The 18,429-nt window shown below is 45.0% G+C and overlaps 1 protein-coding gene across 1 annotated transcript in view; it reads left to right on the plus strand.

Annotated features, from left to right (window-relative positions):
* Positions 1-5,099: 5,099 nt before the first annotated feature.
* Positions 5,100-18,429, plus strand: part of LOC126088420 (uncharacterized) — a 124,977-nt gene continuing 111,647 nt past the window's right edge. The window contains exon 1 of the mRNA XM_049906561.1: positions 5,100-5,142. Within this exon, the coding sequence (XP_049762518.1) occupies positions 5,100-5,142 (43 nt within the window). The remainder of the gene's footprint in view (positions 5,143-18,429) is intronic.

The raw sequence follows: 18,429 nt of genomic DNA on the forward strand, positions 1-18,429 counted from the left end.
TAACAAAGTTTAACGTTTTTAGCAGCGCAGACATCTGCTGGTAACAGTAAGCAACTGGGGTATAAATCAGCAGTTTATTTTATTTAACCTTTTTTTGGTCTTTGAGGATTAGTATTTAAAAGTAGAACTCATCTTCAACAACTATGTATTACTAACTCGTTAGTTACTTTTTAGTAGCAGATGTTGGTTTTTAATTATTTATAGAGAGAATATCATATAACTGTTCCAACATTCCATTGAGAATGATATATATCTTCAAATGAAATTTATCGGTGCAACTGGCCAGTCAATTCAGAAACCACTTTTTGTACTCAATAATGGAAATATAGCTGATAACATTCTCGCCATTTTACGCTCTTCATATACTGTTTAAAGTGCGTAACGTATTTTTTGGTAAATGTTTCAGGTAGGTTGGATATTTTTGAGAGCTCTCACGTGAGGATACGTTGTTATTGACTCTTTCATTTTAATGTCACTGATATGCTAGGCTCTGACTGGTGAGCAAAGGATGGGGGTGGTACGTTATGCTGTTTGTGTTTACCCAGTTTTACATAAATATCACAGAAGTAATGCAACTTTGAGCCATTTTTACCCATCATTTTAACACTACACTCTTATTGGCCGGAAAGAGGAGTAGGAGGGAGAACGCAGCGGTATAAATCAAATCACAATTGAACTGGTTCCCCCATCTTGGATTTACAATTGGCTGTTCCATGCTTAATACTATGCTGTAATTGGTTGGAGACAGGGAGAGGTGGTTGGGGCATAAAGCACTTTTGAACTATTTCACCCATCTTCAATTTTTTAGTAGGGTGGAATAGGAGGAATGGGGAGTGAGGAAGGGGAGGTTTTTAATTTTCCATTAAACACAGTTGGGTCAGTTCCATCATTTTGGATTTTTGTTGACTGTTTGATTTTTAATACTGCACTATGGTTGGCTGGAAATATGGAGGAAGTGAAGCGGAGGGGAGTTTAGGAGGTTGGGCCTGATTACATCCCGAGGTAAAGATAAAGGTCAAGGTCACAGTCTAGATCAAAAGTCATTGATCCCGTTGTTATGAACAAGGTGGCGCACATTGCACTTTTCACGGTCATTTAAGTTCAAAGTGGCCCAGATAGTTGGTTTCTACACTACTCTTACGACTTTCAATAAATGTTGGGGATGTTGAGCATAGTTTCTAAAACGCAAACCAAAAAGAAAATCTTGATTAAATGAAGGTAGCTGGTAAGAGTAGACATGAGTAAAATTGCTGATGTGAGAGGATACAGATAATTTCAGGTACTCTTACGTTGCAGCTGAAAGTGTCTGTTATATTACATCGGAACCAGCTTTTAAAATGTGAAAATTTCGTTTGTATCTACATTCACATCTACATGAATACTCTGTAAATCACGGTTAAGTGCCTGGAAGAGTGTTCATAGGACCACCTTCGCATAGTTCTCTGTTATTCAACTCCAGAACAGCGCGAGGGACAAACGAACACCTGCATCTTTCCATGTGAGCGCTGATTTCCCTTGTTTTATTTCGACGATCGTTCTCCCTATTTAGGTCGGCGTCAATAAAACATTTTCGCATTCGGAGGAGAAAGTTGGTGATTTAAATTTCGGGTAAAGATTCCGCCGCAACGAGAAACGCCTTTGTTTTAATTATGTCCACTCCAAATTCCGTATTATTCCCCTGGCATTCTCTCATATTTCTCGATAGTCCAAAGCGTGCTGCCCTTCTTTGAACTTTCTCGATGTATTCCTTTAACCTTATCTGGTAAGGATCACACACTGAGCAGCAGTACTCCAAAAGAGGACGGACAAGTGTAGTGTAGGCTGTCTCTTTAGTAGATCTGCTGTATATCGAAGGTTTCCGCCAATGAAACGCAGTCTTTGGTTCGCCTTCCCCACGACGTTTTCTATGGGTTCTTTCCAATTTAAGTTATTCGTAATTGTAATTCCTAGGTATTTAGTGGAATCCATGGCCTTTAGATTTGATTACTTTATCGTGTAACCGAAGTTTAACGGACTCCTTTTAGCACACATATGGATGACCTCGCACTTTTCATTATCTAGGATCAATTGGCAATTTTCGCACCATGCAGATGTCTTTTCTAAATCGTTTTACAATTTGTTTTAATATTCTGATGACTTTAGTAGACGGTAATCGACAGTGTTATCAGCAAACAAACTTAGACTGTTGCTCAGATAGTCTCTTAAGTCGTTTATGTAGATAAGGAACAGCAGAGGGCCTATTAATACTACCTTGGAGAACGCCAGAAATCACTTCTGTTTTACTCGATGACTTTCCGTCAACTACTAATAACTGTGACCTCTCTGACAGGAAGTTACGAATCCAGTCGCATACCTGAGACGATATTCCATAAGCATGCAATTTGATTACAAGCCGCTTGTGAGGCACTGTGTCGAAAGCCTTCTGTAAATCTACGAATATGGAATCAATTTGAAATCCCTTGTCGATAGCACTCGACACTTCGTGTGAAGTGTTTCACAAGAACGATGTTGTCTAAATCCCTATTGACTGTGTGTCAATAGACCGTTCTCTGCGACGTAATTCATAATGTGCGGACAGAATATATGTTCCAAAATCCAGTTGCATATTGACGGTAATGATATGGGGCTGTAATTTATTGGGCGATTCCTGTTGCCTTTCTTGAATATTGGCGTGAACTGTAGCTTCCCAATCTTTGGGTACGGATCTTTCGTCGAGAGAGCGTTTGTATGTGATTGTTAAGTGCGGAGCTACTGCGTCAACATACTCTGAAAAGAACCTAATTGGTATACAGTTTGAACCGGAATACTTGCCTTTATTAAGTGATTTAAGTTGCTTCACTACTCGGAGAATATCTACTTCTGAGTCACTCATGTTGGCAGCTGCTCTTGATTCGAATTCTGCAATATTTACTTTATTCTTCTTTTGTGGAGACGTTTCAGAAACCTGTGTTTAGTTAGTGCTTTAACAGCACTGCCATCGATTGTATTTCCATTGCTATCGCGCAGAGAAGTGATTGTGTATTGCCGCTAGCATATTATTATAAATACATGATGTATTTATGTCGGAAGTAATTGGCTAGATGTAGATTGAGTGCTTGCACTCCATCTCAGACTGGAAAAAGTGGCAGCGAATCCGAACAGAAGTAATTTGTTGACATCAGCAGTATCCAGTATGTTACGTTAAATATTACTTAGTATATAATGGCTACACATCTAAAAACGGTAGCATTACAAAAAACAAACGGGGCACACCGTAATAAGTACAACAATGTGTTTGTCGTGGAAAGAATTTGCTAATTGTTATTTGATGTTTAGACCTCTTACAAGTTGGCTTACTAACAGCCAACTTGTTTTGCTAAGAGGTGAGCGAAGTCAAAGTATGTAAAACGATTTATAAATTTACTCTTTTATATGATGAAGTTCAAAACAGGTTTTAAAAACATTGACTTGTATAAGAGAGAGGTAGAGAAAAAGTCAACGTCGCTTATATGTCTCCTATAGAAGATAATTTACTGTTTGCCTTGACTTTAGCACACATCATTAAGCTAATAGATTTAGATTAAACATCGTGTAATTTAAACATCGTTTGAAACAAATTATCTTCTCTTATAAGTAATAAGTTATTGTTCATTATCTGTCTCACTTTTAGTCGCAATGCTGCTTCTTTAACAAGTTCCTGTCACAATCTCTTCACATTTATTAATAGTTAATGCACTTTATTTTTGTTTTGTATTATCACGTAATAGGGGAGAGAGTGTGGCAGATATGATACGCGAGTTGGGATGGAAGTCATTAAAGCAAAGACTTTTTTCGTCGCGGCGAGATCTATTTACGAAATTTCAGTCACCAACTTTCTCTTCCGAATGCGAAAATATTTTGTTGAGCCCAACCTACATAGGTAGGAATGATCATCAAAATAAAATAAGAGAAATCAGAGATCGAACGGAAAGGTTTATGTGTTCGTTTTTCCGGCGCTGTTCGGGAGTGGAATGGTAGAGAGATAGTATAATTGTGGTTCGATGAACCCTCTGCCAGGCACTTAAATATGAATTGCAGAGTAATCATGTAGATGTAGATGTAGATGTGGATCACATTTTCTCCGCATCTACGTTATTGTCTCGTGTCGTGTAGATCACTGCTCCTTGCCGGGTATGTCTTAACACCACTGCCCTGACTCCCATTGACTCTGACTGACCAAAGTTGAAAGACTGCATGCGATCTCGATTGAAAAAGCCCCACATTGTTAAAGCTGCAACGCCTCGTAATCAAATAAGCCAACCTAGTAGATAAGGTGTGCTACAACCAACCAGTTCGCGCCAGAGCAACTGAAATGTTTCCAAATGGTTCAAATGCCTCTGAGCACTATGGGACTTAACTTCTGAGGTACCGAGCGAGGTGGCGCAGTGGTTAGCACACTGGACTCGCATTCGGGAGGACGACGGTTCAATCCCGTCTCCGGCCATCCTGATTTAGGTTTTCCGTGATTTCCCTAAATCGCTTCAGGCAAATGCCGGGATGGTCCCTTTGAAAGGGCACGGCCGATTTCCTTCCCCATCCTTCCCTCACCCGAGCTTGCGCTCCGTCTCTAATGACCTCGTTGTCGACGGGACGTTAAACACTAATCTCCTCCTCCTCCTTCTGAGGTCATCAGTCCCCTAGAACTTAGAACTACTTAAAGCTAACTAACCTAAGTACATCACACACATCCATGTCCGAGGCACGATTCGAACCTGCGACCGTAGCGGTCGCGCGGTTCCATACTGTAGCTCCTAGAACCGCTCGGCCACCCCGGCCGGCCAAATGTTTCCAAAAGCAATCTCATCGGCTCTGACCGACTCCTGTCAGAGGAAATAAGTCTTACGTTAGGAGCTACACTGTTTGACGAGTGGTACACAATTAGATTGGAAACAGTTCATGAGTTTTTTGCATGCAATTCGCTGTCATCAGCAACAGTGTTTTCATTATTTTGACTGCTGTTTAAAACAGCAGATCATGTACTGACTGTAAGATGACAGTGTTCAGTTAATTATTTTGCAGGTCGCACGCTGGGACGATTTTAGGCGAGTCCTACCAGCCTACTTGCACTACGTTGGCCAAAGATGCTTGAAACAGACAGATCGCTTGCTAGAGGGTTTGTAGCAGGTAAGTAAAATTAAATGCACGTTCTTGTTTTAAGGGAACGTATTTCTGTTTTTTATTTTTAGTTTCCTTTTCGATGCAATGTCATTTAGTTACCGAAAGAAGGGGCGCACTGGTTAAGACCCTGGATTTACACTGAGCTAGACAAAAGTCATGGGATAGCGATCTGTACATATACAGATCGCGGTAGCATAGCGTACACAAGGTGTAAAAGAGCAGTGCGTTGGCGGACCTGTTATTTGTACTCAGGTGATTCATGTGAAAAGCATTTCGACGTGATTATGGCTGCACGACGTGAATTAGCAACTTTGAAAGCGGAGTGGTAGATTGTAAGTAGGCTGTTTATGTTTTCTTTATGTAAGTAGGCTGTTTATGTTTTCTTATTGGCAACGTTACGTAGCGCTCTATATGAAAATCACTGGCTGTGCTGTGTGCAGTCTGTGGCTAGTTTGCATTGTTGTCTGACATTGTAGTGTTGGGCAGCGGCAGCTGGATGTGAACAGCGCGTAGCGTTGCGCAGTTGGAGGTGAGCCGCCAGCAGTGGTGGATGTGGGGAGAGAGATGGCGGAGTTTTGAAATTTGTCATGAACTGCTATATATATTATGACTATTAAGGTAAATACATTGTTTGTTCTCTATTAATATCTTTCATTTGCTAACTATCCCTATCAGTAGTTAGTGCCTACCGTAGTTTGAATCTTTTATCTAGCTGGCAGTAGTGGTGCTCGCTGTATTGCAGTAGTTCGAGTAATGAAGATTTTTGTGAGGTAAGTGATTTCTGAAAGGTGTAGTTTAATGTTACTCAGGGCCATTCTTTTGTAGGGATTTTTGAGAGTCAGATTGCGTTGCGCTAAAAATATTGTGTGTCAGTTTAAGCGAGCTAGACGCATGGGACAGTCCATTTTGAAACTCGTTAGGAAATTCAAAACTCCGAAACCCACGGTAACAACAGTGTGCCCAGAATACTAAATTTCAGGTATTACCTTTCACCACGGACAACACACTGGCCGATGGCCTTCATTTAAGGACAGAGAGCAGTGGTGTTTGCTAGAGTTGTCAGTGCTAAGTGACAAGCAACACTGCTTGAAATAACAGCAGAAGTCAATGTGGGACGTGCGACGGACGTGTCCGTTAGGACAGCGCGGCGAAATTTGGCGTTAATGGGTTCTGACAGCAGACGACCGACGCGAGTGCCTTTGCTAAAAGCACGACATCGCCTACAACCCCTCTCCTGGGCTCGAGACCATATCTGCTGGACCCTAGACGACTGGGAAACCCTAACCTGATCAGATGAGTTGCGATTTCAGTTGATAAGAGCTGATGGTAGGTTTCGAGTATGGTGCAGACCCCACGGAGCCACGGACCAAATTTGTCAACAAGGTACTGTGAAGCTGCTGGTGGCTCCATAATGGTGTGAGCTGTGTTTGCACGAAATCCTGGTTATGTTCGGCTACTTGGAGACGAATTTCAGCCATTCATGGACGTCATGTTCGAAAACAACGACGGAATTTTTATGGATGACAATATGCTATGTCACGGGACCACAATTGTCTGCGATTGGCTTGAAGAACATTCTGGAAATTTCGAGTGAGTGATTTGACCACCCAGATCGCCCAGCATAAATCCCGTATAATACACTCCTGGAAATTGAAATAAGAACACCGTGAATTCATTGTCCCAGGAAGGGGAAACTTTATTGACACATTCCTGGGGTCAGATACATCACATGATCACACTGACAGAACCACAGGCACATAGACACAGGCAACAGAGCATGCACAATGTCGGCACTAGTTCAGTGTATATCCACCTTTCGCAGCAATGCAGGCTGCTATTCTCCCATGGAGACGATCGTAGAGATGCTGGATGTAGTCCTGTGGAACGGCTTGCCATGCCATTTCCACCTGGCGCCTCAGTTGGACCAGCGTTCGTGCTGGACGTGCAGACCGCGTGAGACGACGCTTCATCCAGTCCCAAACATGCTCAATGGGGGACAGATCCGGAGATCTTGCTGGCCAGGGTAGTTGACTTACACCTTCTAGAGCACGTTGGGTTGCACGGGATACATGCGGACGTGCATTGTCCTGTTGGAACAGCAAGTTCCCTTGCCGGTCTAGGAATGGTAGAACGATGGGTTCGATGACGGTTTGGATGTACCGTGCACTATTCAGTGTCCCCTCGACGATCACCAGTGGTGTACGGCCAGTGTAGGAGGTCGCTCCCCACACCATGATGCCGGGTGTTGGCCCTGTGTGCCTCGGTCGTATGCAGTCCTGATTGTGGCGCTCACCTGCACGGCGCCAAACACGCATACGACCATCATTGGCACCAAGGCAGAAGCGACTCTCATCGCTGAAGACGACACGTCTCCATTCGTCCCTCCATTCACGCCTGTCGCGACACCACTGGAGGCGGGCTGCACGATGTTGGGGCGTGAGCGGAAGACGGCCTAACGGTGTGCGGGACCGTAGCCCAGCTTCATGGAGACGGTTGCGAATGGTCCTCGCCGATACCCCAGGAGCAACAGTGTCCCTAATTTGCTGGGAAGTGGCGGTGCGGTCCCCTACGGCACTGCGTAGGATCCTACGGTCTTGGCGTGCATCCGTGCGTCGCTGCGGTCCGGTCCCAGGTCGACGGGCACGTGCACCTTCCGCCGACCACTGGCGACAACATCGATGTACTGTGGAGACCTCACGCCCCACGTGTTGAGCAATTCGGCGGTACGTCCACCCGGCCTCCCGCATGCCCACTATACGCCCTCGCTCAAAGTCCGTCAACTGCACATACGGTACACGTCCACGCTGTCGCGGCATGCTACCAGTGTTAAAGACTGCGATGGAGCTCCGTATGCCACGGCAAACTGGCTGACATTGACGGCGGCGGTGCACAAATGCTGCGCAGCTAGCGCCATTCGACGGCCAACACCGCGGTTCCTGGTGTGTCCGCTGTGCCGTGCGTGTGATCATTGCTTGTACAGCCCTCTCGCAGTGTCCGGAGCAAGTATGGTGGGTCTGACACACCGGTGTCAATCTGTTCTTTTTTCCATTTCCAGGAGTGTAGTATAATACTTTTGGGAGATAATCGAGAGTTCAGTTTCTGCACAAAATCCTGCGGCGGTAACACTTTGGGAATAACGGACTGCTATTGAGGCAGCATGGCTCAGATTCTGCATGGCACTTCCAACGATGTGATGAATCCAGGCCACGACGAGTTGCTGCACTATGCTGGGCAAAAGAACGTCCGACACGATATTAGGAAAAATGGAAATGAGCGTTTGGCGTCATTGGCCGGGAGCCTCCTTACGGGGCAGGTCCGGCCGCCTTGGTGCAGGACTTATTACGTACGACGCCACATTGGCCGACCTGAACGCCGGATGGGGATGAAATGATGATGAAGACAACACAACACCCAGTCCCTGAGCGGATAATATCCCCGACCCAGCCGGGAATCGAACCCGGACCCGTAGGACTACAATCCGTCACGCTGACCACTCAGTTATCGGGGCGGACACGATATTGGGAGGTAGCGTTTGACTTTTGTCACCTCAATTTGTAACCCCAGGGAATACGGTCCAAATCCCCGTTTACTCATGCTACTTTCGGTTTTCATAGTTCCTCTAAATAATGATTCCTTTAACATCCAAATCTAGGCGAACCATACTAGGTAGCAGCGAAATTGGAAACTGGAGTGGCAAGTACAGGAGGTACCCCATCACCTTTATTCCCTCCACCTTTACGCCCGCCACCTTTACCCCCTCCACCTTTTCTGCACGTTTACCCCAGTCATGTTGTCGCAATACTCCTCAGTCGTCACAACTCGAAAGCCTTCAGTCCGAAGTCCTCCACGTGTTGAGCCGAACCCAACAACTATATCGTTCAGACAATGGTGTCTGACAGATGTGTGCACAACGTGCTACAAGCGCTCGCTTGAAAACAACGTAATAATTGAAACTGGAAGATAGCATACAGCAATAACGGCTTTAGCACGAGAACCGGGTGACGTTTTTTCTTAAAAAGTTATTGTGAGTGCAAATTCACATGCCAAGCAACGTTTTGAAAATGCTGCAATGAAATAACTACCTTAGCTCCATTCTTGAGCATTTCCATGTTAATGTCCATTGCCTGATAAAAAAGAAACTGAAGCACCCACAATCGGAGATCGGAACGAAATGAAACTTCGTGGGTTGAGTGTTTATGAGATGTTATTTCGGTGATTACAAAACGGAGTTATATTTACAAAGAACTTAGCAGTATGAGCCCACTTACCATTATGACGTTGTGTCCTCTCTGGCCTGGATGCACTCGTTGATTCAGTTGGGAAGGGTGTCGTAAATCCATTGTATCCTGAGGCAATTTGGCTTACACCTGTTGTAAATGGTCCTTGATATCGTGGATACTGCCACTGGAACGGAGTTGACGTTCAAGTTCTTTTCAGTCCGAGCTCGTCTCACACATACTCTATCGGCAAGACATCTGGGGATCCTGTTGGCTACGGTGGTATCTCAATATCATGCAGACAATTGACAGAGACTCATGCGGGCGAGCGTTATCCTGCTGAAAAATGGCAGCACGATAATGTCGCATGAGAAGTAACACAAGAGAACACAGCAGGTTTGTGACGAGCTGTTGTGCTGTTAGAAAACCCTCAGTCACTACCAGCCGTGACCTATAGTCGTACCTGATGGCTCCCCACACCATGACCTCAGGGATAGAACTGCTGCGCCTCTCTCTAGGTCATCTCCATACTCGCCGACGATGATCATCTGGGGTACTGCAGGACCGCGTCTCTTTGCTGAACACAGTGCGATGGCAATCATCGCCAATGTATCCTTCCCGGTGGCGACACCACTCCTAACGCAGCTGTTTGTGTTGTGCTGTTGACGGCAACCTGTGTTTGAGACGGCACAGTAATTCTCTAGCGCTGCTGCTGCTAGTCTCCGACGAACGGTGTGGGATGGCGAAATGTTGCAGGCAGCACATTCTTTTTCTCAGATAGCAGGTGTAGATGTGAAGGCGTTAACGATCCTCCCTTTTTGCAATCAGATGTGGTCGACCGGAACCGTACCGCCTGCCCTCATGTTCCCATAGAGTTCAACAACAGGTTACCATCACATCCAAATGCTCAACAAATCTGGATAGTGTACGATTCGACCAGTCGGCCAAATGGAGACCCACAATAAGCCCCCTTTCAACTCTGTCAGGTGCAGATAAGGCTGTCCAACACGAGTACACGGCATCTCTGTGTCCTTCACAGCGAACATCTCTCGCTGTTCACACCCCTCATACAGGATGAACATTAATAAAACCGACAAATTGTAGGGACGTATGGAGGAAAAAAGGCCCTATGGCAGGGCTTCACAACATACGTGCTCGCGGAGCAAGCTGTGAGCAGCAAGGCGCGGGCACGGAGCAGCGCGAGCACGCTACCCCCACTACCAGACCAGAGCGGAGAGTGGGGAGTGTCACGTGGGGCACACAACAGCTGCCGCCAGTCAATGTAAATCTGCGGCCACCTGCAGGGATATCACTCACGAATTATTACTGCGACAAATGAAACAAATAAAGGAGAATGTACATGTGCCACATAATTTTATTAGCTTAGTGTATGCCTCTACATTCGTATTAATTTGTGAACTGTTACACAATAAAAGATGTCACTGAAGTGTGGGATTCTCGGTTATCTTGTACTTTTTGCTCTTTACAATTGCGTCTATGTTCGGGGTAATTGTTCTTGTGCATTGTAGGCGCAGCGTGCAGTTTAAATTTCGATCAGACAATGCGTTTCTCAGGCGCGTCTTGTTACATTTCATTGCAGAGAATGGTTGTTCACAGACATACGTGGAACCGAACATTGATATTATTGTAGCCGCCAATTTGTGCAAACGAGGAAATCTATCTGGAGGGAAGTGTCTGTAGAATTCCAAAATGTTTTGCTTGTTCTGAAATTTGTCTCTGTATTCTCTGTCACACTGCAGGTCAATAATTTCTAGTTGCAGCTCATGACGAATCTCTTCAATGTTCGCTGAATATGGAGAGGAGAACAGATCAAAATCACTGTCTAGTGCTGTCAGATCTTGAAAGCGTTGATCAAATTCTTCCTTAAGGGCAACTAAACTATGTGAACAACGTTCACAGTCTTTGTGAACATCATGCACGGATGATAATTTAGGAAAATGAGCTAAATTTCCTGTTTCCAGTTGACTCACCCATAGCGTCAATTTCATTTTAAAAGCTCGTGTTCGATCTATGAAATGAGTAATTAGTAGATCTTTACCTTGTAGTGAAATGTTCAAAGCATTCAGATGGCTAGTTAAATCTGCTAAGAACGCGAGATCACATTTCCATTAAGGCTCTTTCAATTCAGGAACACACATGTTATTTATTTCCATGAACATATTTATCTCATCTAATAGGCAAAAATTCGATTTAACTTTTCGCCACGACTAAGCCAGCGGACCTCGCTGTAATAAGGCTAAGGCAGGCTACCATACTGGCTTTCTACATCCTCAAGAAAGCTTTTAAATTGTCTGTGTTGTAGCCCATGCTTTCTTATATAATTGACTGTACGAACAACAACACTCATCACATTTTTTAGAGTGATACTCTTTGCACATAAGTTTTCCTGGTGGATCACAAAGTGAACGCCCCTTATTTCATTCGGCACGGTCAGTTTTTACATTTTCTCCTTCAACAGCGCAACAAAACCTGACTTCTTCCCTGGTGCACCGTCTGTAGACACTGAAACTAAAGAATTCCACGACAATCCTATATTTTCAACACTTTCTTCAACACTACTTAAAATATCACCTCCGGTTGTAGTGTTCTTCATGGCTACTACATCGAGGAGCTCCTCCCTCACCTGAAGATCTCTATTAACACCTCTAATAAATATGGCAAGCTGCGCTGTTCCAGTGGTATCAACACTTTCGTCCAGAGCTAGACAATACGCCATAAAATCTTTACAGATATTTGCAAGCTGGCTCTGGACGTAGTCTGCCATGTCCTGTATGCGACGCATAATGGCCCTGTTAGATAATGGCACAATCCGAAACTGTTCAACTTGAGATGGACTCAAACGTTCCGCTGCAACTACCAAACATACTTTTATTAAATCGCGATAGTGAAGGGGCGCAGGGATTTTGCTAAAAGCAAAGCAATTTTGTAACTCACTCTGAGAGCTGCCTCAGTTGATTTTTCTTCGTCGTCCAGATCTTCTTCGGATAGCTTTCTTTTAAGTTTAATAACTTCCTGTGTACGATCTGGTGCATCACATTTTCCACTTCCGTAGTCTTTCGCGTGGTACGACATATAATGTCGCTGCAAATTAAATTTCCTAAAAGAATTCAGCGTTTTGTGACATACTAAACATTTTGCAACACCATCTTTTTCTGTAAACAGATACAATTCCTCCCAATGGGGGTTGAACTGCGAAAGCATGGTTGGGGTTACACAACGGCGACTTGACATGATTCTTAACCAGCGAAGTGACTGTTAGAGCTGATCTTAGTACTTTAAAAGTTACACAGTCGGCACGAATTCAATAGGCACGCTGCGGCCCTATTCAAACGTGCGCGCGCATTTCCCTTCCCTCCCTTCCCTCCCCTCCCTCCCTACTCCGCGACCTTGCACCTGCTCGCGAGCACGTGCCTGAGCAGACGCGAGTACTCGCGCTCAAAACCGGCCAGTTGTTAAGCCCTGCCCTATGGACATGTGTCTGTAAATGCATCGTTCCCATCGTAGACGGATCTGACGAATGACTGTTCCTCTGGCAATGCGCAGTGTGTTCTTTTTGTGTTGAAGGGATACCAGTGGTTGTCATGCAGGATACACATAATCGTACTTTGGCTTACACCATGATGGCGGGCCACTTTGCTGGAGCTTGTACTAGGGTTCGTCTCAATATCCTGTAGAACCCGGACCTTCAAATCTGGCGTACATCCAGTCCATCACCTCCGTGTACGTTCGTCTCTCAGAAACGACCGACGATCATACAACTCCCAGAAAGGGATTGAAATTTTGTGTGATGTGTTTGGTGTGTGTGAGGGCACTTGTTTTGGTATAGCTGTGCTGCCTCTCGACCGTTCCCATCTGCCTGACCGTACACAAACGCCAACTCGGCTTGTTCTCGACATGAGTACCGGACCATTCTTCTACTTAGAGTACGCTGCTTCAGTCACACAGCTTCCAACACACACAAGGTACACACGACACGTAGTCAGAGGAACTGTCATTCATCAGCGCCACCTCCTGTGATAACGATGCATTTGTGCACACACATTCATAGGGCCTTTTTCCCTCCATTTCCAGTCACGAATACGTCCCTGCATTTTGTCATCCCTGTATACCCTACGAGGTTCTGGTAACAGCAATAAGCAGGACCAATATTAAGTGCACATTGATGGCCGCTCTTACTTGTCACAGAGAACTGCAGTTTCTAGTCATTTACTGTTACGCCGTCGTCAAGGTAGCCCCTGCGGGCCAGCAACACATCTGACACCACACAGGACCGAGGTTGTCTATGCCCAAGGCGTAAGCAATGGTAAACATAGGCTGTTTTGGAAACAGACATTCTGCGTACTACTTCCTGCAGAGGGAGTTCGAGATGGCCTGCAGGAAGTATTACTACACCAACATCTGACTGGCTGGCGAATACTATTTAAAGGTTAGAAGCAGCACCGGACGTCAGTTCACGCCGAATACCGACCTCAAGGACGTCTCCACGGAAGACTACGTCTTCGCCATCAGAATAAGACTTGGAATTAAGTGTATGTGTGTTACCACGGACTCTTGCGGGAAACTTAGAAGTTATCTTTTGTTGCCTCTAGTAGAAAATTCTTACTGGCCTTGTGATTGTGACTTTTCGGTGTTATTCAGTCATTTCCATGTGTACTCACGTAAATAAAAGTTGTGTTGTAAAAACTTTCAATTTATCGGTTACAATATTTACATTACTGCCTATGATGTGTACATATACAAAGTTACACTGTGATCCGACCATGTCTTTTTGATGCTTCACTTTTTTGTTAGGCAGTTTATTCTCATGAAACTGTGAGGTATGTTATAGCAAAGCCTCTTTCAGTGCACATCTGTGAAATTATGAAGTCTCTTTCAGTTTTTATTACGTCAAGATTTGAGTATTAATCAGCTCTGCGTGTTAGTTTCAGTACTAATCAGAAAATACGGGTCTTCTCTTCCCTCACAACTAACATTGAAACACACACCAGCACAGTTACTGTGTACTGCGCGACCCATCTCCATCGTATTGATAAATTGTCGGGGAAAGGGATCAAAGAGGAAGCCGACAGGAAAGGAAGCGGATGGAGGTAAAAGTATTAACAACTTTGGAGAGGAGAAAGAACAAGAATGTAATTTATTATTCTTTAATAGATCTCTTCTGAGGAACTGTGTGAATCCGAGAACTAAGCAGCAGAAAGGTCATTCGAAAGAACGATAGTGCTATCAATGAAATGATCTCTGGTGGCTTCCTTCAGCAAGTTATTTTCTTAGAAATATTCTCCACACACCTGTAATTCGGAATGTTCATCAGTTCGTGCACTTTATATATGACTCACTTTTCTTGCTCCGTGTATCGTGTAACTGAATCATCTAAATTAGATTAGAGTACATTAAAACGTAACCAAGAATAGTAGTAGCATGCAATGAAATTTTAAGTTTTCTGTAAAATAATGGTAATTCACTGATGGTGGCACAAATCTCTTGAAATGTGTTTGGAAGAACATAAGAAGCAGTTTGTGGTTTGGTGAAACAGACAGAACTCAAAATTATAGTTTGAGTATTTAGAGATCAGATGTCATAGGTCTGAAATGAATAATTAAGGTGGTGTGAGAGATGGAATGAGCGATGTGCTTGAGTAGTAAGGCTTTATATGGAAGTCCGTTCAAGTGCAGATACCCGCAGATATATTCGTTGATATCTGATTTTGCAGATAAAAGCCTGCATCGATGCGGATATCCAGGCTATATCTATGGATATTAGCAGTAGTACATTGAGATGATAAAAGACATGGGATAACGATATGCACGTATACAGATGGCGGAAGTATCTTGTACACAAGGAGCATTGACGGAGCTCTCATTTATACTCAGTTGATTCTGCTGAAAATGTTTCCAACATGATCATGGCCGCACGAGAATTAACAGATGTTGAATGCAGAATAGTAGTTGGAGCTAAACGCATGGGACATTTCATTTAGATAATCGTTAGGGAATTCAATATTCCGAGAGCCACAGTTCAAGAGTGTATCGAGAACACCAAATTTCAGGCATTACCTCTCACAACGGACAACGCAATGGGCGACGGTCTTCACTTAACAAGCGAGAGCAGCGGCGTTTGTGAATAGTTGTCAGAGCTTACAGAAAGCACCATTGCGTGAAATAACCGCAGAAATCATTGTGAGAGGCACGGCGAACGTATCGTTCTGGAAAGCGCGAAGAAATGTGGTGTTAAGGGTCTATGGCAGCAGACGAACGACACGAATTCCTTTGCTAACAGCACGACATCTCCTGCAGCGTCTCTCCCGGGCTCATGACCATATCGATTGGACGCTAGACTAGTGGAAAACCGTGGCCTGGTCAGATGAGTACCGATTTCAGTCGGTAAGGGCTAATGGTAGGGTTCGAGCGTGCCGCAGACCCTACGAAGACACGCACCCAAGTTGTCAACAAGGCACTGTCCAAGTTCATTGTGGTTCCATAATGGTATGTGTTGTGTTTACGTGAAATGGACTGGGCTCTCTGATCCAGCTAGACCGATCATTGACTGGGAACGGTTATGTTCGGTTACTCGGATAATTTTTGCAGCCATTCGTGGACTTCATGTTCCCAAACAACGATGTCACGTTACTGGCCCACAATTGTTCACGATTGGTTTGAAGAACGTTCTAGATAATTCGAGTGAATCTGACCACCCAAATCACCTACCATGAATCCCGTCAAACATTTATGGTACTTACTCGAGAGGTCAGTTCGTGCCCAACATCCTGCATCGGCTACACCTCCGCAATTATGGACGGCTAGAGAGGCAGCGTGGCTCAATATTTCTGCATGGGACTTCCAACGACTTGTTGAGCCCATGCCACGTCGAGTTGCAACACTACACAGGGCAAAAGGAGGTCCGACACGATATTAGGAGGTATCGAATGACTTTTACCACCTCAGTGTAATTACTCTGTGGCTCAGTTTCATCCATTGATAATGGTTCAAATGGCTCTGAGCACTATGGGACTTAACATCTATGGTCATCAGTCCCCTAGAACTTCTAACTAACCTAAGGACAGCACACAACACCCAGCCATCACGAGGCAGAGAAAATCCCCGACCCCGCCGGGAATCGAACCCAGGAACCCGGGCGTGGGAAGCGAGAACGCTACCGCACGACCACGAGATGCGGGCTCCATTGATAATGATATAAATGACTGATAGTGATATTGGCTTGAAAGAGGAGTAGCCTTGAGCTGTAAATGCTAACGATGGCGATATAGCGCCCTCCTGACGTCTTTAAGTTTCCGAGGTTGAGGAAACATCCCGCAGAAAGTTTCACAAAATGCGTTTGAGCAATTACGACAGAAAGTTATAACAAACGGAATGTATTAAGAATGTGGCAAACTATGTTGTATTAAAATGTGGCCATGATCGCTCTCAACGTTCTTAGTGTGTGGGATGTAAGTTACGCGTCTCAACTTCAGCAGACAAAAATTTCGGACTTTCGCTTGCCATCAGAACTTCATCGTTCCGAATGCACTGAGATCATGCAGATGCAGATAAGAGACTTCCGGAGGCAGTACGGATACGGAAAAGACTTCTGTCATTCGCGCAGATGTCTAGTATATAAGTTCACATATAACGACGTCAGTTACACAGGTGAATCAAAACATTATGACAAATTGCTTAATAGCTTGTTTGTCCGTTTTTGGAACGAAATATATCACTGATTCTGCGTATCCTGGATCTGACAGTTTGTTGGTAGGTCTGTGAATGTATGTGGGCAACGGCCTTGCCGCAGTGGATACACCGGTTCCCGTGAGATCATCGAAGTTAAGCGCTGTTGGGCGTGGCCGGCACTTGAATGGGTGACCATCCAGCCACCGTGCGCTGTTGCCATTTTTCGGGGTGCACTCAGCCTCGTGATCCCAATTGAGGAGCTACTCGACCGAATAGTAGCGGCTTTGGTCAAGAATACTATCATAACGACCGGGAGAGCGGTGTGCTGAGCACTCGCCCCTCCTATCCGCATCCTCCTCGGATGATGACACGGCGGTCGGATGGTCCCGGTAGGCCACTGGTGGCCTGAAGACGGAGTGGAGTGCTGTGAATGTATGCGGCATTAGATGTCTATGCACAGGTCACGTAATTCGCGTAAATAACGGGCCGCTGATTTGTGTACACGGTGATGGCGCCCCATAGCGACCCAGATGGATACCATAGGATTTATATCAGGCAAATTTGGTCACAGAGACATGAACGTGAATTCACTATAATGCTCTTCAAACTACTGTAGCACGGCTCTGGCTCCGAGACACGAATAATTATACTGCTGAAAGATGACATCGCCATCGGGGAAGACATCAAGCATGGAGGAATGCAGGTGGTTCGCAGTTGTCAGCGTGTCTTCGATTGCTACCTCAGGTTCCATGTAAGTGCAGGAGAATGTCTTCCACAGCATAATACTGCTCCCACTAGCCTTCGTCCGTGACGCGCTGCACGTTTCGAGCCATCGTTCACCTCAATGACGGCGTTTGTGGAGACGACCTGAAACGTAGTGTAGCAAAAATGTGAACACCCGAAGAGCCGACACTTTTCCATTGATCGACGGTCAAATCCCGACAGTCCCGTACCCATTGCAGTCCTAACTGAGTATGTCGTTGGGTCAACATGTGCACACATAGGGGTGGTCTGCTGCGGAGCTCCATGTTCAACTACACTCCTGGAAATTGAAATAAGAACACCGTGAATTCATTGTCCCAGGAAGGGGAAACTTTATTGACACATTCCTGGGTTCAGATACATCACATGATCACACTGACAGAACCACAGGCACATAGACACAGGCAACAGAGCATGCACAATGTCGGCACTAGTACAGTGTATATCCACCTTTCGCAGCAATGCAGGCTGCTATTCTCCCATGGAGACGATCGTAGAGATGCTGGATGTAGTCCTGTGGAACGGCTTGCCATGCCATTTCCACCTGGCGCCTCAGTTGGACCAGCGTTCGTGCTGGACGTGCAGACCGCGTGAGACGACGCTTCATCCAGTCCCAAGCATGCTCAATG

The sequence above is a fragment of the Schistocerca cancellata genome, chromosome 6 (genome assembly GCF_023864275.1).
Source record: "Schistocerca cancellata isolate TAMUIC-IGC-003103 chromosome 6, iqSchCanc2.1, whole genome shotgun sequence".
Classification (NCBI taxonomy): domain Eukaryota; kingdom Metazoa; phylum Arthropoda; class Insecta; order Orthoptera; family Acrididae; genus Schistocerca; species Schistocerca cancellata.